Source organism: Prinia subflava, chromosome 2 (genome assembly GCF_021018805.1).
Source record: "Prinia subflava isolate CZ2003 ecotype Zambia chromosome 2, Cam_Psub_1.2, whole genome shotgun sequence".
NCBI lineage: Eukaryota > Metazoa > Chordata > Aves > Passeriformes > Cisticolidae > Prinia > Prinia subflava.
In genome coordinates, this window is record NC_086248.1 from 54,475,605 (window position 1) to 54,499,212 (window position 23,608).

The following is a 23,608-nucleotide window of genomic DNA, read 5'->3' on the forward strand; positions in this document are numbered from 1 at the left end:
AATAGATGACGTTCTGCATCCTACACAAATCCTGCATTCTTTCTTGATTGTAACAGCTTTAACAGTAGGCATATTCTGAAAAACAGTAAGCATATTCTGAAAAAAAAAACATTAATAGTTTTGCTACAAAAGGACAAGCACAAATTGGAAGAATCCATGTAACACGCTACAGATAGCAACAGGAAGCGTAAATTTCTGGTTTTAGAGTAGAAAAAAACAGCACAGAGAAAAATGAGGAATAAAAATGAAGAGCTAAACCCACTTCCTAAAAGGAAACTCACATTCATTGTATTTTACCACTGTTTATTTTTTGCACTGGAAATAATGACTGATGCAAAAAAAAAAAAAAAAAGGAGCAAAACTTCTAAGAGAAAAGGTTGCTCACAGGGAGATTACTATTGCAATCCTGGAAAAATGTCAAGTCACATTCTTAAAAGTCATTTGGGAGGAATTAGGGTCCTAAGTTGTTTTTGTTTTTTCTCCCAAAGTTATGTGAAATATGAGGGAATATAAAGAACCACTAGTTTCAGCATTAACTTTGAACTGAAAAAAAAATGTTAAAAAGACAACAGCATTCATTACAGTGGATTCACAGAAACAGACAAAATGTTTATGCAGGAAAATAGTATTAACAATTCTAACCTTCAGGGTGTCTCTGTTTGCTTCAGGTAGAAGTATAACCAAAAGATTCAAAGCTTGCAGTTGCTGTTTTCTCGTCGGGAGATCTGCCAATCAAGCACACAGACCTCAGTGTTTTGAAATTGTTATTTATACTCTTCAAAAAGCATGATTTCTAAGTTGAAACTTCTTGCAAAATGCTGAGTGCATACACATGGCTAATTATCATAGTATGACAAAGTACTGGCAGGTCCTGATTTTCTGATACTCATTTCCAAAAGTTCTTTTAGGATTCAGTTGGTGTGTGACTCAGCAGTCTTTTGGCAATGCTTTCTGGATGCCTTGTGATCCCTTCTTTATTTTGCAATGCTACAAGAAGGAATAGCTAGCGGTTCTTCCCTCTCTGAGCTGTGCCCCAAATACCAAAGGGTATATTCAACACTGCTTTCACAGCTTCTCTGGTTGCCTTCACAGTTGCACGATCTCCCAAGTCACCCACACTGAATGAATACCACGTGTAACTGAGTAAGGCAGGTCTGCAGCGACATAACCAACAGCAGCTGCCATGGCAAACCAGCAGGGATAAAACCAACAGCAGAGAAGCCTGACACATATCTACAGCAGAGAGTGCTGTACCAAATGAGGCAAGCTATAATTAAACAAAAGCAACGTTGATTCTGCCTTTTACCAGTTGCTCAGTGGTGCATCATTCACCCAAGCTGCACAGTGAATGCATCCCTACACTCCTCCATCTCCTAGAAGAACTCCTACGTTTTGGCAGTGCAGAAAGACCCAGCTCTCTCACAATTGTCTCTTGTGATAAACTTCCTCCTGTCATGCTTTAGGGGACATGCTCTGGCAAGTCTTCTCAGGAGATTCCTAATGAATCAGGCTATCCATAAAACAAGTGAAGAAGGAGGTTCCTACACAACATAGATTCAGCACATTCTTTCAAAATTCAACAGGGCTGTTCTCATGCATCCTGCTGGGATTCCAACTGAATTGCTATTTCAAATACATTTCATCCAAATCAACTGAGACACCATAAACCAAAAAAAAAGTTCATTGATGAAATTAAGAAACCCCCACCTTGCTGATTACTTTCTACCATGCTAAAAATTAAGGATCAGGATAAATGAGTGGCAAATTGTATAGCCATTTAAAACATCTAGTAGTGAGAGCAATGTATCTGCTGGCTTTAGAAGGGCACACATTAAAAGTAAGGCTTAAATTCAGTTTCAAAATACCATATGTCACAATGTTCAAAAAGCAATGAGAATCAGTCTTAGGAAAGTCAGCAAAAATACAATTGCAAAGCAATTAAAATTCATTACTTAAATGAAGAGTTTCTGTCTGCTCACCTAAGTAACAACTGAATTTTAGTTGCTTACGTTACCTGAATTACCAAATTAAATTGTTTAAATTATGTTCTTTAAATATTTAATGCTAACCACACTACTTAGCCATGGTATCATGAAAAACACTGATTACTGTCACAAAGATGGTTCTTTTTTTCTACCACTTAATCTTATTGCATGTAAACAACAAGACAAATTACCTTAACAATGGGAGTCTATGAAGTGCTATGTCTGTTTTGAAGCAAATCCTTTGGTTCATTATAGAAAGCAGTTTGGATCCTGGCACCTGAGTATTTCTGGGTAAGTAAAACCACATAAGCCTCCAGACAGCTCAGGAGCACAAGCAGAAACCTTCCTGGCTCCAATCACTATCCAGTAAATGGAACAACCTCGTGGAGCTCTTTGCTGCCAGCACCATCTGAAAGTGTTCTGGCCAGTTTTAACTTGACACTCAGTATTGCAAAATCAACAACACTGTGTAGCAGGCCAAAGCACCAGCCCCCTACTCCAACCAACCTGATGGCACTGAAAGGCAGCTCAGACCTGGGAGACTTGACATAGCCAGGCCTTTTTAAGAATATTTCTCAGTCTGACTGTCTATGTGACTTTTCTGACCCTGAGTTTAGCTCAGTTGGTTGGAGCATGGTGCTACTAATGCCAAGGCTGATGGCTTGATCCTCATATGGACCATCCAAAAAGTTGGACTTGATAATTTTTGTGGATTCCTTCCAATCCAGACTATTCTGTGATTCCATGAAAGCCCCTCTTAGAAATGAGCCATAGCTCTGCCTGCAGACAAGGGAAATAGAAGTTGCAGTCCCATGTTGACTGGGGAGTGAATGTGTGTGGGTTCTCACTCTGGATTCATTATCACCATGCCACTCTCTTCCAGTTACAGCTGGTATGTTTGCTGTCTTGGTAACCAGTTGGCAAAGAGGACATTTTCACAAAATGTCCCTTGCTGATCTCAAGGACTATGGACAATCAGCAGTTCTGATTATTCTGCTCTAACTTCTCTCTTATAAATGGATAAAAGACCCTAAACAGTATAAATTATCATTTGCTGTATTTCCTGAAGAACTTCTCTTTGTTGTGGTTTGCTTTTGAAGCACACACTATTTATAAACTGATACTGTCATATACATTTTCTGTATAACCCTTGTACACCTCATAACTACCATCAGGAATATTAGGAAGTGAAAATGTGCTTTCACTGTATGTGTAAGCTATTAAAGTAGCTGTTACATGAAAGATGTTATTGGCACAGTAACAAAATTGTGCCCATCTTTTCTCAGGAGAAACTTGTTGTTATTCAATTTGTTTCTCAGCAAAGAGGCACTTCTCTGCACGGGTATCAATTTCTTCAGCAGAGATAGAAAGGACACTACTCACTCTGCACATCTTGGAAAGCTTTGAGATATTCTACAGTGAGGAGTGGCTGAGGCAGTTCACGGATGAAGAGTTTTAAAAGACTTGCTGCATCATGTTGCTTTACGTTTTCCCAGTTGAAAGTCCCTTCATAAAATTTTGCTTCCAGTTCTTGGCAAAGACCCTGAAATGCAATGGATACAGAGAGCACCGGTAATATTTGGCTGCTGGAAGTCACTCATTACACACAGCAATACTTTCCACACGTTGATATGGGGAGAAGGATATCTGAAATATCACAACTCCAGTTGCTGCTGGTCTTTTGCTACAAAACAGATAAATTTGGGATCAGAAGTGCTGCAAGCAAACACATGTTAATAGGCAGCAGTCAAATCATATGGGAAAAAATCCCATGGGCCTCAATCAGAGCCATATGGAATAAATATACAATAAGAAACAGACATCATATTCAAGCACATAAGGGTCATGACTTCCCCTCTGCTCAAATATTAAGACTTGTCTGATATACAGAGCAATTTTGAAACTGCTACCCAAGGGTGTTGCTGTAATGCATACATGGCCATTTTCATAAACAAATAAGACAATTATGTGTGTTGACACACAGCTTCTTATCAAAATATACACTAAGGTGAGGCTGGTTCTCTTTTTAAAACAAAGGGAATGATTTGTGTAAGTGAACAGCTGAATGTCTCACCACCTACAGGGAATTCCATGTTGCTGGGCACATACAGCTTTGCCTAGCACGGCTGTCAAACATGCCCAGTGTGGAAGTGGACTGTTCCACAGATCATGAGGTTATGCAGCAAAGAGCTCTAAAAGTCTCAGTGGAAGGTCATAACTCTGGGGCTGGGAAAGGATTTGATACTGTTGGCAGCAGACATTACCATATCCCAGCCCTGCTGCCGTGGCAGTGTTACTACTGGGCTTTCACAGATGCACAAACAGGAACATGCTGCAAAGACCAAGTCCTTCTTAGTCTATTGCTATGTATCAGTCCTGATCTCACACCCACTTCATTTATGTCCTAGTCTGGCAGAGTGAGAAGTAACCTCAGTATAGGGCCAGAGGCCCTGAGGCACCTCTCACAGGTCCCTCCCTTCTTCTAGCTCAGTTATTCTGCATAGAAAAGGTAGACAGAGACACTGGCTCATATTTTGCAAAACATGTGCTGTGGAAAAATATAGCCATAATTATTTATCTGGACAAGAAGGGCACATTGAACAGAGGATATTAGATACATTTTTAAGATACCCTTCTCATTAAATTTAACTTTGTCCAAATGGAAAACGGATCTATTTAAAAAGAAAATGTGGACACTTAGTTTGATATGAAAGTTGGATATTCCCAACTGTCCTCCAGAGAGCTCTTCTGTCTCCTCTGACTGTATTGGAGGTTCAAATGTGCAATGGTCATGATTCAGATGCCTAAAGTCAAGTGGGTGCGATTTCCTGATCATCAAAAATAGCAAGCCTTAGAAACAGAGATGAAAATTCTCCCCCAGAGACTCATCACCTTCTTCATCCATATTCAGACCAAATCACTGCAGTAAATGCAGGATTAAACATATAGATACAATTATTTTATATGAGAGGCAAAGGCTGAAATTTCAACTATGTGTCCTAGTGCTCCAATGCCAACATTTTAAAGTAAATGTATTTGACTATGGAGTATATCCAATGCATTTTTAATAATAACCCTAAAATCTATAGAATATGATAGCGAAGTATTTTTCTGTGTCTATCCATATAACTATAGAATGAGGAAAATACTTTTTTTTCTGTTTAAGAAAATTAAGGGAAAACTTTGGCCCTTTAGTATGATTGCTTTTTAAAAAAAATTCTATTAGAATAAGTAAAAGAACATACTTGCTAACAAAATTATTGCTTAATTTAAAGAAGTAGTTCCTGCAAATAGAGAGGCTAAAAATAAATGAAAGTTGAATAGTGGATGATCCACTGTCTGGGAAATTGCATTAAGCTAAAAAAAAAAAATCAAAGAACAAACAAATAAACAAAATCATTAAGAAATCACTCCGGTTTGCAGAACTGATGTGAAGTGGAAAACAAAGAACGAAGGAAAACTGAAAAAAAAATTAGTATCTTAGTTACTGGTAAATAAACAAACCCAATTTCCATAATATTCCCTTCTTTTAGTTGTTTCTAATGAGCCAGCAGCTGGACCAAGTTCTACACAACAGAGGCTGGCAGACGTCTTCGGACAGCTGAATCCACTTAAATGGTCCTTTCTGTTTAGAATTTAAGGCCAGTTCAGACCGTCTTTTTAACACATTGAGTCTTGGCATGAATCACAGTGTGTATTTAGCTCCCTGCATTAAGGCCAATACTGGGGAAGAGTCTGCATGTAATTGGCACTCGCCCTGCGAAGTGTCCGTGTGCACAGACGTGCCTAACAAGATTGCGCTCAGTGAGCCGAGTAGTTATATTGCTGTTCATAAAAATAAATGTGAGAGGTTCTTCAGTGCGTGCTGCCCGCCTTGCCCTGCAACGCAGGTTAAGTCTAGCCATTAAAAAAGGCTCACAATGCCAGAGAAAAGCTTCCTCCTGGGGTAGAAAGACCGTGTATGAACTGTTCAGATGGTTAAACTGGTTCAGCGAAAAAGCAAAAGGCTGGAAAGCTCATGCCAAGAATTAATGAGATTTTGGCACAACTGAATTTGAAACGTAGCTTTGACTCTCCTTCAAACTTGAACTACAAAACTACAAAACTTTCCCCAAAACGGCACTGAGTGAAAGCGTCATTTCTCTGGTTAATATAATTCAGCTCTCTTTGTAAAGACATTTTGCTTTCTGTTTTTGAAGATTTTCACAACAACAGGATGCTAAAATATATTTATTTGAAAAAATAAATTCAGCAACCACACATGCATTTTGGGGGATATTAATAACCTGTGCAATGTTTTACCTTTACTCTTGTCGCAACTCCTGGTATTCTAAGAAGTCCCTCTGTTTCCAGAGTTGTCTCTTCTATCTGGGCAATCAGCTGTCAAACACAAACAAAATTGGCATGAACAAAGATGCCAATTAAAATTACTGGCAGACAATCCTGATATATTGAAGCCTTTATGCTTGTACCTCTCTTTTTCTGTGCACATGCATTTGTGCACACAGCTTTGTAACAAGCAGAGGTTCAAACACAGTTTGCAAATGGATTACAGTTGTTGTAGAAGAAAATTTTAATTTGGTTATTACCCTTTTTATGAATAGTATTAAAGAAGAGCTTGGTTATTTTATTAAAAAAGAAAACTGTGGGTTTTTACCTCCTTCAAGCCTCCTCTGAAGACTGAAGAATTCTTTTCAAAAATTACTGTGACTTCAAAATTATATCCCAATTACTACCCTTGTTAAAATGTCTCCAAATCAAAATAACTAAGGTAACATTCTCATGAATACTCTAGGACTTTACAAGAGGAGAACTAAGAACTTCTAGGCTTTGAAGAAGCCTCTGATTTGCAAATTCTGATGTCCTAATGGACTCAAAAGTTTGCAACCCTTCACATGAATAAATTTGCAGAAATTCCATAAAAGTACTTAAAACCCATACAATAATTTTTTCCTCTAAATAATATGCCTAGAAACATTCATTGAAGGATGGATTTAAAAATATTTAAAACAAATCTGTAAACGTCAAAGGCTGATGACATAATTTTAGCACAAATAGTTCCCACAATGTTTAACTAGGGCAGTGCCTTTGTTAAATGCCTTCCTGCACCAATGCTCGAGTAAGAAAAATTATGCAACGGAGTTGTGCTTTTTCCAGTTACAGAAACTAAAGGGAGTTTACCTACCACTGCATTTATGTAACAGATAAATGCTATAAAGAAGACTGGACAGAAAACCCCACAAAGTTAGAAAACCACACTAGAAGTTTTCCCCTAGTGCACTTTCCATGGTTAAAAAAAAAGTGCTGACTGGCCCCATCCAACTCACCCTGTACCCGGCTGACACCGGATCGGTGCCTGCCACTCGCACCTGCTGGGCACAGAGACGCTGTGGGCAGGGTGTGACCTGCCACCACCACCACTGCTGGGGAAGGCAAGGTCTGGTGGCACGACTGGTGGCCACAACTCCTTCACAAACACTCACAAGTGTTCCCTTGGCACACAGCAAGAGGTGGCTGGTGCCCATCACCAACATCCCCCCTGTGGGAAATCCACCCTTCTGGTCTCTCAGGGCTGCTTTGCATGGCCTTATTAGCAGGCCAGAGAATGGAATTACTGTCAGCAGAAACTTCTGATGACAACACATGAATTGGTATTACTGTCAGAATTTCCAGTTGGAAAACCCCTGACTAAATTATGTCATTATTTTTAATTTAAATTCCTCAGTGAAATAAAAACTAGGTGTATTTTTATTTTTAATGAAGCAGTCTTCCTGTCAGCTTGCTTTGTTTCATTTCAGTGATAAACAAGATACATTCAAAAAGCAGAATGAACAAAATTATCTCTTACACTTTATATAAATACCCCATTCTTGGAAAGTATGTGCTGCAGAGCACAAGCAGAAGAAATGGGAAACTTTAAATTTTCATATTCTTATTTGAAGTAGAACTGTATTCCAAATGATGTCTACACCTTGCAAAACAAATTACATCTATAAGATATTAATGTTTATGTAGAATATTCGATGTTGCTAGGACAGCAGAGTGATCAATCACTGTTTGCAATGTGATTTCTCAGTATATAGATAGCATATTTTCCAGAAATGTGTTTTTATGATCCTGAGGAAGTAATTTCTGGCATGAATGACATGGCAGTAGTTTTCAGACTGTGGTGCAAAACTACTTTGAGACTTCTGTTTCTCAAAAAGTAACAAGCACATCTACAAACAGACTGAAATGGTGACAATAGAGCACTGAGTTTCTGTTAGTGTTACAACAGGTCCACACACAGTGGTTTCTTTTCTCCTCATGAAATGAGACATCCTATGTGTGGGTAGTAAATACAGGGTCTCCATCTTCTTTCCAATTATCTCCCCCATTACCATGACATGATATGGGCCATAGCATTGCCCTTTGTACTAAAGCAACAAGTCTTCTGGAAAAGCACCTGCCTTGTGAGTTTATTTCTTTAACTCAAAATATGTCTGATACAATGCGAAATATCACATTTACTGAATTAGTAAGTAAAGTTGCAAATAAAAGTTACACTAACTTGGATGGATTAGAGTATTATACTGAAAACTGCTACAGGAAGCAAATAAATCCAGGACAAAATGTTATGGTTTTGTCATTTTGTATGTACGTAGGAAATTAACTTCTTCATGTCTGTTTACCTTCTGAAAAATCAGTGGGATCTTGGTTCCTGGGACCTTCTTCTGATCCTGTTCCAGTAAAAGTGACAGTGGGACACCAAACAAGCCAGAGTCTAAAGAATAAAGCAAAAGAAACTGAAATATTATCCACATCTTTTCCAGTATATGTGATACTGGCATAAACCCATATTTCTGAAGCAGTAAGTCTATGTAATGTGTTCAGAGCTATTGACCTTTTGTTTAAAGTGTTTTAATGTCTTTGCCAATCAAGTTATTACACAAAACATTCTGGCTAAAAGGATTCATCATTTCTTCCTTAGGAGCCTTCTATTTTAACTTCAAATTGCCATCCACATATTCTGCAGCACAGTAAAGCAAACTGCATAAATGAAAGCAAACTGCGTAGTTCTGGTTTGCAGAATGAATGTGATGATGACCCTGCAATGCAGATCTTCACCACTCAATGTAAGTTATTCTAGTTGAGATTGAAATGGCATGACTAAAATATCCAGAACTTGGTCACTAAAATGGGGCAAATACAATTGTCACCCAGAGTTGCTCTGAACACTTCTTTCTACAAGGGTTTGGAAATAACAGCTTTTCAACTCCTGTGCTTTTGAATTATACAGCACCAGCAGAACAGCAAGATTACCAACTCACTAAAGATTCATTTTTAAAAAAAGCAAAAATACAGTTAATTCTTGGTTAGAAAGTAACTTTTACTATAGGGCTAAGGCAATTCAAATTTTTTTAAAAAAGGAATTCAGTCGCAGTTAATTTAGCCCTGATGAAAAACTAACCTTAGTCTTCATGTAAATGGGAATTTCATGTGTTATGGCCCAGTTGAATAGAAGTGAATAACCATTTAAAGAGAGCTATGCTAATAATGACTAACCCAAGTTTGCTGACACAGAACTTCTCTGCCAGAAGTACTGATAATTGCTGCATGTGCAAGTTTTCTGGAGCAGCATATAACAATAGATGTAGTTAAAAACTGCTGCTTGGTATGGTGCCATGCCAATATTGAACACAGAACAGATGCAATTACTAAAAAAACCTGTCAGCCCTTGAGAAAATATGATATATATCAAAGAGAGATCAATTTCAGTGCCAAAGCAGAAGTTCTTGTATCTCTGTTAGCATAAAAAATCTACCTGTAAAATACAAGGACCTCATACATACAGGCAATATCCATACCCCATAGCTTTATTATCTTGAAGTTCTTGTCAATAATAGAAGTTTCCATTGAAATGTAGTTGAAAAAACAAACTCCAGAAGGTCAATAAAAAGGCAGCACAGCATTCCCCAGAAGAATGATGTTTTCATCATCTTTACATACTCAAGCACAAAGGAGAAAGCAAACAGACCCACCACTGTATGAATCAATTGGCCAAACAACAGTTAAGGAGTGAAGAGGTAAGGGTCAGACAGAGCAACAAGGCACTGGAGGCAGTACATTGCAAAAGCAGATTAGCTTGGCAGAAAAGGTGATGTCCTTGTCCATTTCCTACACATTGCCATGAGTCTAGCCTATCTTATTTACCTTTCAAAAAAGTTTTTAATCAATTCAACATTTTAAAAATGCCAGCCATTCAGATTATTATGCTGAGACTGAAATTCAATAAACATTTTTTTAAGAAGAAGCAGTTATAACTAAAACCCAAAATACAAGAGAAGAAAGTGCTTTGTCTCTGTGTATTAGTGACAGCACAAGTACTTCTGCAAGAAGAAAATGCATTCAAGCAATCAAGGTCTTGTTGATGCTTCTATGTGTGCCTTTTGCATTAAAAAAGCTGTTTACTACTACTGTAAAGTAAAGAACATATTCTGGAAAATCTATTGTACCTTGCCGTGTATCTCTCTATGCTCTCTGTTGCTTTCAATTATTTAAACTGAGCTATTGCACTGTCACGTTCACTGAACCTTGACAACAGAGTTCTGGGCAAAGCAGACTTGTGATTAAATGGTAACACATCTCAAGCTCTTGTAAAGCATTTAGCAGAAACCAGAAATACAAAAACCAAACAAAGCACTGAAAACCTCTAGCATCAAGCAACTGGTTTCCATGCTTTCCATGCTCCCAAGAAAAGCACTGTGATTACACATATGCTCTGATGGCTTGCAGAGGGAAATGACATGTTGCAGCTGTCTCTGCCTCCTCTGCAACAGTTTAAATCTTCCACTTTATGTGATGCCATTCAGCATAAAAACTACATTATAGCCTAAGTAAATACTGGATGGGCAAGGCCTATATGACACAGGAACGTTTGTGCCAGACAGAATAGGAAACAGGTGACAAAGGCTTCCAGCATCTCCCACCAATGGCAACAAAAGCACAAAAGTCAAGTAGACTCACCTGAATGACAGAATTGTAAAGGCTGAAAACTACCTTTGAGATCACTGAGTCCAAATCTGAAAGTAGACCAGTACCTACCTTCAGGAAATCAGGAAAAGAACACCCACAAAGAGCAGATGCTCATGCTCTTTAGGAATAAATCAGCACATACAAACTTTGGTGAAGCAATTCCTGTTGCACATAAGGGCAACATCGTTACCCTTCACTCCTTAGATTATCTGCTCAGTGACTGTCTTGAGTTTTAATTTTAGACAAAGAGTTGGAGGCTTTATGTCAGTGAATTTGCTTAAAACTTGCCTGGAGTTAAGGTGTAAAATTAAATGTTGCTCAGGACCTATGTTACTGCTTATATATTATATATAAATTTTCTGCTGGAAGATCATAAAGAAATGGGTGCATTTGTTTTATTGGATTAAACAGATGCAATTGGTTCAGAATACAAAACACCAACTTACCTTTGGTTTTGATTTTTACAGCTTTTTGCTGCTTGAATTCTGTCCCAAGTATGTCATAGAGAGCAGTTAATTCAATCAGTGCTAAAGAATAGACTTTCTTCATGTCCTGAGGGGCTAGGTCACCAATCTTTGTGGTACCTGTTTTGTCCTTCGGCAGTCTGAAATTCTAAATGCAGAGATTTGCAGCAGAGTGAATAATCCAAGTCATGACAAATTACTTAGCTCAAAGGCTGTGCTTCCTTCAGGGTACAACCTTTCATTATGAAGCCTGCTGTTACTGACTAAATCAAGGGAGAATCCCACAAATAAGTTAAAAAGCAGATGACCTTAAAATGGTAGGAAGATTTAGATTTCCAGTGACTTCTGGAGGTCATCTAATTCAGTTGCTGCTCAAAGCAAGGCTAAATGCAAAATCTGGTTGGATTGCTTGTTGCTGCTATTCAAATGAATTTTGAAAATTCCCAATAACCCTGTGGGAATCTGGTTCAGTGTGGAATGCTCTCATGAGGGCTTTCTTTACTTTGCCATTAGTCACATGTGCTCAGTAACTCTTGTCTTTTTACTTGGCACCTCCAAGAAGAGTCTGGATCTGTCCTGCTTGCAACCACATACTCGTCCTCCACCTTCTGCATCCTTTTCCAGTTTATACTGGTGGAAATGGCTGTCCATGAACAATCCTACACACATACAATTGGGATAGAAATCCTTCTGCACTTGTGCACACAAAATAAAATATTTTGCTGCCATATAAATAATAATAAAGGAATTCTCTTCTTAGGGAAGGGGGATACTTAATAACGGCTCCTTCCTACTGCACTAGATACCCAGAGGCTGCAGTCAGAGATCAATATAAGGAATTTAGTTGAAAGGGTGACGGACTTCCCAACTCATTGAACTTTCTAACCCCATCTCTCACCAGCAGGCTTCTAAGTATGCATGACTCAGAGCAGGAAGCTTGACAAGACTTTCTTCCACTTGGAAAGACGTATTATACTCATGAATTATTTTCTTACTCTGTACAAACCCAGCAACAGCAGAGATGAATTGCTGGTTATGGTACATGACTACAAGGGCACATACCAAAACATAAACATAATTTACAAAAGGTAGATACATAGCCAGCTCCCCACCTTGAGCTTTCATTGACTTGCACAAACATGTCTGTTTAAAAATAGCTGCCGATGATGAAGGCGCAACCAACATATTGTAGATTTAAATTGGTAACTACCTTCCTTTTCCTATAATTTTGCAGCTCCTTTTGTAACTGAATAAGAAATCCCATAGCCGTGTCTTTGAGCAATCCTTCACAAGCCTGGCCAGAAGTAGAGCTAATGTATGTATTATGCATATATATGCATATATACAGAAGTTAGAGCATAGTTTTTATCTCCTTGTTAAAGGCTGCATTAGAGAAACATGACTCAAACACTTTAGAATCCATCTCTAAATATCCATTACTGTCTGGTTTATGATGTTTAAACTAGGATACATGGGGTAATTACTACTTGAAGAACTGCACATGTCCTTATCTAAATTAAGTGTTTGAAGAACTGGGAAACATTATTTCAGAAACTGTGTTTACTCAGACGTGTTTGCATACAGTGTTAGAAAAAAACCAAAAACAACAACACAATTTTCACACCAGTCATTAGTTTACAGGTTATATGTTTCTGCATGTTCATGAACAGTTAGGCAGGAAGAGATCCTCAGATTTCTGAGGATCGACAACAAAATCCCTTGGAGAATTTACTTCTGATTATATGGATTCATTCAGAAAGAGTCTTTTTTAATTAAGAGCTGGAAAGAAAAACTGAGTTCAAATCAATCTTTAATTTCCTGCCACTTAACTTCTATAGACAATTCTGTTCTTAATTCTCATCCCTCACCTACCTGTGTCAGACAACTGAGTAAGTTTCTACAGGCATCCACCAACCACCAACCGTTTTTATATTACAGCAGAGCTTTTATTAGAGGTAAAGTATCTCACCTCAGATAACATAAAAAGGGACTGTAAGCAAACGAAGCAATGATAGAGTGGTACAACTACCACTAAGCCACTATCCCAGCTTAATATCAGAAGTTCATTTCTGCCTAAATATGGAGTGCATTTTTCCAGACACACAACTACATAAACAGGCATCATTGCATTTTCATCTTATCGAGCATACTATTCCCAAAAGTTAGTTACCTTAAGAACCTCTATCTCTACAAAGCTAAATCTGACAACGTTCTTCTAAATCTAATTCACTCAGTCTCACCCAAACAGTACTTCTAGCCAAAAAAAAAGAGGAATCAATAAGAAACACCTACCGGGAGAAGAGTGTCACCCCCTCCACCTTTGTACATTTTGCCTACTGAGCTGTCTTTGAGATTAGCTGCCTGTTCTGCAAACGATATCTCCAAATTGATGTCAGTGTCTGAAGATGGCATGTCATCAAGCAGGCTCTTCTGCTCATCTGTTCCGAGACTGAACTTTGGACCTGGAAACACCATTAAAGAAAAAAAGCTAAAAATCAACAGCAGCACAATTGAGCACCACTCAGTGCATGAGAGTAAGTTTTAAACCAATGCTGTGCAAGCAATGAAATTTCTGATTGCAAAGTCACCGTTCCTGTATTTTTTATGTCAAGTTGAAAATTTAGCTATTGACGAGGGTTCAACTTTTTTAGGTTTTTTTCAATAATTTTGCCAAGGCATAGGGTTTTCTCTCCTATTTATCTATTACGAAAAAATAGAGCAATCCAGCTCAAACAAACAGCAGACTCCCAGAATCTTGCAAAACCAAAAAGCTTTGGCATCAGAAGTTTCTTGCCATCAAATGCTTTCCAGCCTCAAAGACTGTAACATCCTGCAAACAAATCAGCAAAATTTTCTGCTGTTAAAATCTCAAAAGCAATAGAGAATGTGTCCTCTACGATCCAAAGCATTAACATCTGGGAATAACAGGGAGTACACAGATCATATCTTTTTTCCATCATTACTGTTCTCACCTCAGTCTGATTCCTCAAAACAGTTGGGGCATGTTTCCATGATACAAGGAAGAAGAAAGTACACAACAATAGCCTTACTTCTCTTTTTTTGTTCCTTAAAGGAATCAAACACTAGACAAATTTAGAACACTTTTTGCTAAAGGAGTAAAGAATCAAAAAATAGAGAAGAAGTTCTGCTTTTAGAAAAAGAAGTTGCCCAATTTCACAGTAAATCAACCACTGCTTTTGGTCTGAAGTTAAATATTTTGTGAAAGAAGCAAGAACAAAATTATGCAGTAAAAACACTATTTAACACAAAGCATACAAGTCTAAGAAAACTTTCAGTCTCTCATCCATCCTTCTCATGGTATCTATCAAAAAAAAAACATCAAGAAAAAGGTTCCTTTTACAAGATATTATAGAATCACAGAAGGTTTCCGGTCTTTCCTTAAACACCTCCAGGGACCCCACAACCTCCTTGGACAGTCCATTCCAATATCTAATCAGCTTTTCTGTGAAGAACTTCCCCCTTGTGTCCAACCTAAACCTCTCCTGGCACAGCTTGAAGCTGTGACCTCTTGTCCTGTTGCTGCCTGGGAGAAAAACCAACTCTCCCTGTGCTACAGCCTCTTATCAGGCAGTTGTAGAGAGAGGTATGATTCCCTCAAGCCTCCTGCAGGCTAAATACCCCCAGCTCCCTCAGCCTCTCCTCACAAGACAAGTGCTCCAGACCCTTCAACAGCGTCACTGCCCTTCTCTGGACATGCTCCAGCCCCTCAATGTTCTTCCTGAATTGAGGCGTTCAGAACTGGACACAGAACTTGACATGTAGCCTCCCCAGTGCTGAGTACAGAGGAAGAATCACCTCCTGGGACCATGGCTCCTACTTACACAAGTCTGCAGCCTGTTCAAAGCTAATATACCACAAGTGAAGGAAAACTGAATGGAAATGGACATGAGTTCTGAAGAAGAACCATGAGCAATGCATATGTTTTGGTGTAAGAATGTTGTGTAACCTAATAAACTAATTTTTTTTACACTGCTGCGGGAAATTTTTTATGGCCTAGAGTAACTACCCTAAGCCAAGACAGAAAAAAGTTCCCAGAAAATAAAGTACAGCAAAAGATTCTGAAGCAGGAGAATGCCTGCAGATAGGCTGATTAAGAGGAGTCAGAGAAGTGCTGCTCTACACTGATGGTATCAGTGGTCTGTAAAAGAACCGAGCTGCAAGCACACAATCCAAACAGCATATGAAGCATGAAGTTTTAAAAAAATTACAGCACTTTGACAATTTTTCTAAATTATGTCTGTGTCTTATTGAAAAACACAAAACTATTTTCTGACATTATTTAGAGAAAGTCCTGAAAATAACCTCAGCCAGCCAGAGCCAGACTTAGAGGACCTGAAAGGCAAATGGCTGAAGCCACCACAGCCACTTTCCGATAAGACACAGTACTTTACACAACCACTCCCATGTCAAAGCAGTTACCTAAGCTGAGACACTTTCAGGGAGAGAAGGTGGATTTGAGTTAATACTTTGACTCTACTTACGACCAAGCAATGCTGTGAGAAGTAGAATAACACATTTTCATATTCTGCCTATTGTGCGTTACTCATCACTTGTTTTTTCCATAGTGGCTTCTGTTCACTTTCCACAGACCCCAAAACGCCTAGGGCATACGCTAAAGATTAGGCTGATCTTGAAACTAGAGCTGCTCATTTTGGTAAAGAGATATCCGAGTCCTTAGTAAGAAAACATATCCAAGGTCAAATTCATCCCTGACTCTGATCCTTGGCATCCCTGCGTGTATATCTGTATGTATCACGTAAACTGTTTAATGCATCCAAACTTAATGAAAGCAGCTTCCAGTCTCCCCAAAACTTTTGTCATGCTAATGTGGCCTATACTTGACCTACATACTTCCTACCAGCCTAGGAGGGATCTGATGTTAACAAACAAAAAGCAGTAGCTCCTATTTCAGTCCTCTGGTCATACGAAGGTGTCATGTAAAGCAGATGTCTCAGTAATGCTCTGCACATTTTAAAGATCTGGAAGTGCTGCTGTTGTGGGGAGTCTCTTCTTGGCTGTATAGCCTTGCTCCCATTGTTGTACATTCCTGAACTAGGCAGCAGCTGTAAGAGGAAGTAGCCTTGGTGTTCTGCCAACCACATGCAATATTTAACGAGAGAAATTGCAAGTGTGATACCGAAAAATGTAAGTATTGTCTATGAGGATGTGGAAACCATATTTTACATGAGTTCTGTACCCTTTCCTTAGTTCACAGAACTATTTAAAGATTACATAAAATGATGTGAATTCTTCAGGAATAAAACAAGGAAACATTGCAAGTGTCAACTGTGCTATATCCCAGTTTTGCTAGAGAATCTTGAGCGCACACCAATGGAGATAAGCTGACAGATCCTAATTTATGATTGGAAAAGTAGAATGATTTTTTTCTTTGACTGACAAAGCATTTCTCAAAAATTCTAGTTCAGTTGGTTATAAATTGAAAATAAAAAAAAAAACTTGTAATCATTTCACTGACAGCATTACTTTGGCTATAGGATACTCATTTATCATGTAAAATGAAATGCAAAACCAAACTCTTTCAGTAAAAACCACCAGACTTCAGATTTTTTCCCTACCAAGAAACAAACATTACTGCTCTTTACCCTCATATTACACATGGTACACACAATTAGTTCATCCATTCTCTAGATTGTTATGTCTTGAAGCTGCAGAGGTTTTATCTATTATTCCTCCCCTGTAGCTAACCCTAAGTTCAGAGAAACAACTGCAGTCACAGTAAACTGACTTTTGCTACTCCCCTATTTAAGCTAATAAGTATTTAGCTTTTCATATGTTTTATTATTTCCTTTTTATTTCTTGAGAGGTCTCAACCAACACAGTTATTTACTCCTTTTCACACAATTCCAAAGAAAATTACTTCTTTTCTTTTGTATCTATTGAACATAATGCTAGCTTTGCAGGCTTTTTGTGAGTGTTATGGATTGTTAAAATGATAATGCCTTTTGAGAGCTTAATACAGGATTCTGAATTTTCTTTTTGTTTCCTGTAGACACACTCCATACCTACATGAAACAAAGGCACTTATTATTCTGTGAGTTTGCATATATTATTTAGTCAAGAAACAAGGTGTTGGACTGGTAAGAAACAAGAACGGGTTCACATAGCCCAGGTATGCTCTAAGGGCAAACCACTAACAACTTCAGTCTGGCAGAAGCACTTCGGAATGCAGCATTCAAATATCCCATTAGGAGCAGTCATCACCTTTGGAGTATGGCCAAGAAGAGTTTTTTACCGTAACAATTTTAAGATGTCTCAATTTAGGCCTTTTTAATAATGTCTGAGATGACGTTCATTTTTTTTTTTCAGGTAAAACTGGGACTATTTCTGTGTCAAAGAAGGTTTCCATTTTAAAATAATGTCCTTGGATTTGGATTTCACAAATATTTAGTACCTCTGAAATATCAGGCACTGTTTACATTTTGCCTTGAATTCATTCACTGTTTGTATAACACTTATTTGCTAATCATTCTGGAGGAAAGATCAAGCACTGAACCAGATGCATGCTTTTAACACCACCAAACTTCCATGGTTTGACTGCAGATTGAACTGATTTTTCCTTCCTGCTCCAATCTTGGGAGCAGAGACCACTGTAGCACGTTGACGAGAGCACGAGTGTATCAGGATGTAAGCAGGCTGCATTTGCCATCCACATCACAATCTGTGCTGAGGAGAGCCAGCATATGGGATTTGCCTTTCAGAACTTCCCATTTCTGAAGGGTTCATCAGGGCCACGGGGAAAAAAAAGAACCAGATGTGATAAAAACTCTGTAATAATTGCTTGGTAATTTTCCAGCTCTGAATCCTACAGTGAAGTTTATTGACACAAGCACCAGGCATCTTTTCCTTCCCTTGTGCTGAACCAGCAGTCTGGCAGTCCTCCCAATTTTTTTACTGTTCTTATTAGAGTGAGGTTTGCTGAGAGGGCAGGAGGGAAGTACACGCTTCTGGAAACACACAGATCCAGTGTTATTCAGGGCTGGTTTATATTCATGCCTCTCACTTCAAGTGCCATGCACATTGTACTGTCCACTGCTGTCTTCCAAGCCTACCTCTAAAGTAGCAATTTTTCCAAAATGCTACTGGTCAGAACTCTAGAACTGAAGCAGAACTTTATTTGGTGGCTTAATTACAGCTAACTAACTTGCAATAGGTAACTTGATCTGCCTGCTTAATGTGGGTATAGGGTTCAGTGTAACATCTATGTGCTATCCAGTCCTCCAGAAGAAGCAAAAACCCCAACATATAAACAAAGCAGAATAACAGTGCAGCATCTTAAAACTTAACTAGCTGCCAGTAAATAACCTGATCTCTACAGGGGTGGTTAGGGTGGTACACCAGACACAGTGCAACCCTTACTTTGACGAAACCTAACATGATGCAAGAGAGCCACCCTTTTACTACTGGATCAGCACAGCAGAAAGCTCTTCACTGGAATTCATACTCTCAAAACAGAAACTACGTAGTCAGCTAAGGACTTCTGTGATGTACTATCCTGACAGTGAGAGGAAAGGGTCTTCCATGGGTACTGCACCTCTCTTCTGTGACCACATGCCACTGAACACAACCTAGGCACATAGAACACTATTTCGTTTCCATTTTCCTTGAAAAGGTAAACAACTTCGTTTCTTTCACCATTGTTTTTCCTTTAATTTGGGCTGCAGGTATATAGCCAGTTATCACAGTCTTTTTGATGCCTGAGTCCAGCCAGTTCTCATTTTTTTGCTTATAGTCCATTTTGTTTTCATTCTTTTCTATGCACTGATGAGTTTATGCATAGATCTTTATTTCCTGTACTGTACAGCAGAGACAGACCAGAAGCAATAAATCAAGGATCAGAAACAAACTGAGCATGAGCTACAGGAGAAGACTTCTCCCAGACAGCTTGATTATAACCTGATAAATATAAACCCTGATACTAAACAGGGTTTCTCAAGTGGCTCAAAGGACACAACCTACAGGCACACTTAAAATTTTACACACCAACAATGCAGTCCAGAACAGGTTTCTCATTATAATTAATTTTATTTTGCTGAAAAGTTACTTAAAATATGGACCCATGTAGTATCCTGTGTAGTTGAACACCAACAAACGAAAAGAAAAACAAATAAAACAGAGAGTAATTTGACATTACCTTTTGTTCCATCATGTGTTTCATTTTTGTTTTCACTTGTTCTCACAGCTGAAGGCTCACTTCCATCACAGACCTAAGAAAAGAACAATAAATATGCATGCCTATAAAAACCTAGTGTATGGTTGTAGAAACTCCTTTGACTTGGTGCAGGATACTCCTGCAATTCAGGGGTATGCAAAAGCCCATCTCTGTGTTTCAGCAGAAAACCCTTTGCCAAAGTCTAAGGGGATCTGAAACCTAGGTAATTAAAAAAGAAGTAATTAAGTCAATTACTTTTCCTCCTAGAAGGCTACATGGGTGAATGACTTTATTTTCCAGAGCAGCAAAGAATAAGAAAATTCAGTCTGACCAGAAGCTGTAGTTCAAACTGGAAAGGATATGGAAAGGGAATCTGGAGAAGATATTTTGACTGACTCAGACCAAATTCCTTTCTCTTGAAAAAGCTTACATGGTTGCCTCGCCTAAAGAGCAAACCCATCCCTTTTGCAGGGCAGCCTGATGTTAATATCTGTGCTTACAGCTTAGATTTCCAACAGCAAATCCAGGACACTTCAAAGAGACAAAGAACGGGAAAGGATTTGAACCATCCTCTCCTTTCTGTAAGGCTGCCCTACCCGGTCTCAAGATGTGACATTTTGTGAACTGGATGACACCAACTATAGACAAAATATTTCAGAAAATCTATGCCCATATACTCGGGTATACACAGACTCATATACATTTTTACCCACATATCATTTTCACTTTTTGTCAACTGAAATTAACAATGAATGTGTATTTCTAACTGCATTTTACTCAAGCAAATTTTAACTCTATACTTACTGAGAAAACAAATGCAAGTTTTAAAGATTTATCCTACTGGCATGATCTGTATTTTCACTTTTATTTATTTTCAATCAGGTATCTTGAGAGGAGGAAGAAGTTAGCTTGAGTGCCCAGAAAATTATCTCTGTTTCACAAAGCAGCAGAAGCAGACTGGGAAGCTGTTAATGTACCAAAGTCTAGCTTCTCTTCGGGAATATGGCAGGAAATTTAAGAGAAACATTAACACAGTTGTTGTGTTGATGCAAAACATCAACACTATTGTTTTACCTTTCCTCTTCCTTTCCTCCAGATGAAGGGAGGCTACAGGATTTTTGGAGGCTATTATTAAACTGGAATGACTTCATGCAGCTGCAGGTGGCTTCAGTTCTCTTTTGTTATATAAAAAGCTTTCTAATGATGGGTGAGTAACAAAGCAGTGAGACAAGTTACCTAGGGAGGTAGTGGAAGCCACTTCACTACAGGCTTTCAGTAACAGATTTGGTGAATAACCACAAGCAATGATTTTGAACAATTATCTTGCTTTGGAGAAAGGAATGAAGTACAAGTTTGAGGACCAATATTTGTATTACTTTATTTCAGTCAAGGAGATAAATTTAGAAGGATTTCCCCCCCAGTAATTCTGTATTTAATAAATAATCATTTGTTTTAGACATCTTAAATGCCTAAAGTAATTTGTCTTCTCAGTGGTGTCTTCAATATCAAAACACGTAGTTTAGGAGAAGCAAAAATCTATCAAACACTGTGACATAGGATTTTCAAACATTACAGTATGTCACTTATGTACATGAATATTTCTTGTGCTTTACTGGAAAAAAAAAAGAAAAAAAAAAGAGAAATTATACTGCTTTAAGCTACATGATATTTTACCTTTAATTGCTCTGCTATTAGATCTGGTAATTTTTAGGTAGAGTCAATTACAAAGCAGACCCCAGAGAGCTTTTATGGAGGCAATATCTCTTCTGGAACCACAGGCAAAGCAGAACAGTGAAAGGGAAGTTGTGACTCCAAAATATACCACTTCCTCCACTAAACTTCAGCTGCATTTAAGAAAGACTGGAAGCTGTTGAGGGAAGGAGGAAATTAAATCCCCTCAAAATTCACCATGCTTTCCATCACCACAACTACTGCACTGAAAGGCACTGTCAGCAGTGAGAACAAGGGACAGAGTTGAGGTCAGATAAACCAGTTATGCCATAAGACCTCATTCTTATGGCTGAAGATCTCTGCTCTGAGGGAGCAGAGAGGACACACACCCCTCTCCAAGGAAAAGGAATTCTAATCATAGTCTCTATTTCCCTCCTTCCCCTTTCCTGTATATGGGAAAGGAACTCTCTTCAATATCCCATGACGGGAAACTTGGACCCTGTGGGGCCTGTCACAGCAACTTCCCATACACAGTTTAACACACACATAGGCCCTGAGAGCTGGTATAGGGTTTACACTGCCAGCTGACAGGCACAAAGACCTAGCCAAAACCAAGGAGGTTAGGCTAATGCTCCATTTTTTCCCTTTTTAATAAACTAACTAACAAACAAATAAACAAAAGTACCAGTAGGTAAGAGGTAACCACTTTAAGGTAAAAGAAGCTTGTGCTAGCTCTTTGGATGATTGCTGGGATGAGTTTCACATCTGTGTCAAAAATAATTCTGATTAAAATGAGCGGTTGTTTTATTCAACACCTTTAAGTAAGATGAGGCAAATATACACACCTCTTTATAAATACTATGATTGCTTAATGCAATGTCTAATCTAGAGAAACACCATCCCTGAAAATTTAGTGAAAAACTCCCTTGGAAATCAATAAAGTTAAACACAAATCTTCTGGAAATATCCCTTTCAGGTGCCACCCTCCTCTCCCCCCATCCGCACGTGTCCCTCTCTTCTCTCTGCCAGAATCAAACAGAACAACCAGCAGGAACTCACTTTTCCCTTTGAGTCATTTTGTAGCCTGAAGATATCTCTGACATCAGGAATCTGGTGCTGTTTGTTTTTTTTCCTCATGGTTTGTGTGACAGTCTCTACTCGCTTCTCCACCGCAGCTTTCTGGGTTCGGGTCAGTGTGGATAAAAACACCATGCTTTCCAGGGAGTCACCAGAGCTCTCTCCAAACAGATTTGACAAACCTGCCTCCTTCAGCCATTCTTCTTCCAGTTCTCCCTCTGAGCAATTTGAAGAGAAAAAGGCATAAACATTGGCTTTTGAGTGCTGCCAAGCACATTGGATTTTAATGACATGACACAGTTAATATAATTCACAGAAAAGTACCAAGGGAATACGCAATTAAGAATTACTTACACTGTCATGACTCGGAAAAAAGCTATTGTTTCTAAAGACCCTCAAAAGGTTTAATATATGATATAAAAGCTTTTAAAGTAGTTAATCCAATACAGATTGCTATGTAGCAATCTTTATAATAATCTACAGCACTTCCATTAAAATCCTATACCATTTTATAAATGTACCTAAATAAAAATGTATATGGGGAGGCTGAAAGCCAGATCATTGCTGCTTCACTGATTTTTAGCTCAATACTCAATCTTTTTAGCTCTCTTACTGACATGGTTCTGCCCACTTTTCTTGATACATTAATCCTACAGCCTTCCACTAGCTCAATTTAATGAAGGACAAACCAGCCCACACGAGTCACCTTAATGCTATTTTGCCATCAGTTCTTATGACATGGTCTCCAGCCTGCTGTCAACCCACAGAACAATTTTTGCTTTAGTCTTAGAGCTGATAAGGTATCTTTTATTGACAGATCACTGCACATGAAAGAAGAGAAAGCTATTAAATACTGCCACCAATGGCAAAACTTCTGCTCCTGAAATCTGTGTCTCCCTAATGATATTTTCTACAAAACACTAAGTTCTGTCTGTAGCAGTTGAGGTTGTGCTGATTGCCAACAATTCTCCCAAATGTTCAAGCAATATTTCCATTTATCAGATATCTAAAAATGCTCCAAAGCTGGCATGTCAACTTTACTATTGATTGCATTTTACCACTGTGCCCAGGGCACATCCAAGAGGGAATCTTAATATTAACAGAAAACAGGTACCAAAATTTAAGTATGAAATGTGCTATGGCTGTGCAGTCACATCCTGAGCCTCTGACAAAACTCTCAGGTTTTGTTAACGGGGCTGGAAATA

General features: G+C 38.5%; 1 protein-coding gene across 7 annotated transcripts in view; it reads right to left on the reverse strand.

The window, feature by feature from the left end:
- Positions 1–23,608, reverse strand: part of ARHGAP18 (Rho GTPase activating protein 18) — a 97,098-nt gene that overhangs the window by 13,610 nt on the left and 59,880 nt on the right. For all 7 annotated transcript variants that reach the window (XM_063389983.1, XM_063389986.1, XM_063389981.1 and 4 more), the window contains 8 exons: positions 22,386–22,621; positions 19,638–19,710; positions 13,757–13,926; positions 11,447–11,612; positions 8,657–8,748; positions 6,288–6,365; positions 3,369–3,528; positions 643–725 (listed from right to left, as the gene is read on the reverse strand). In XM_063389983.1, the coding sequence (XP_063246053.1) occupies positions 643–725; positions 3,369–3,528; positions 6,288–6,365; positions 8,657–8,748; positions 11,447–11,612; positions 13,757–13,926; positions 19,638–19,710; positions 22,386–22,621 (1,058 nt within the window). The remainder of the gene's footprint in view (positions 1–642; positions 726–3,368; positions 3,529–6,287; positions 6,366–8,656; positions 8,749–11,446; positions 11,613–13,756; positions 13,927–19,637; positions 19,711–22,385; positions 22,622–23,608) is intronic.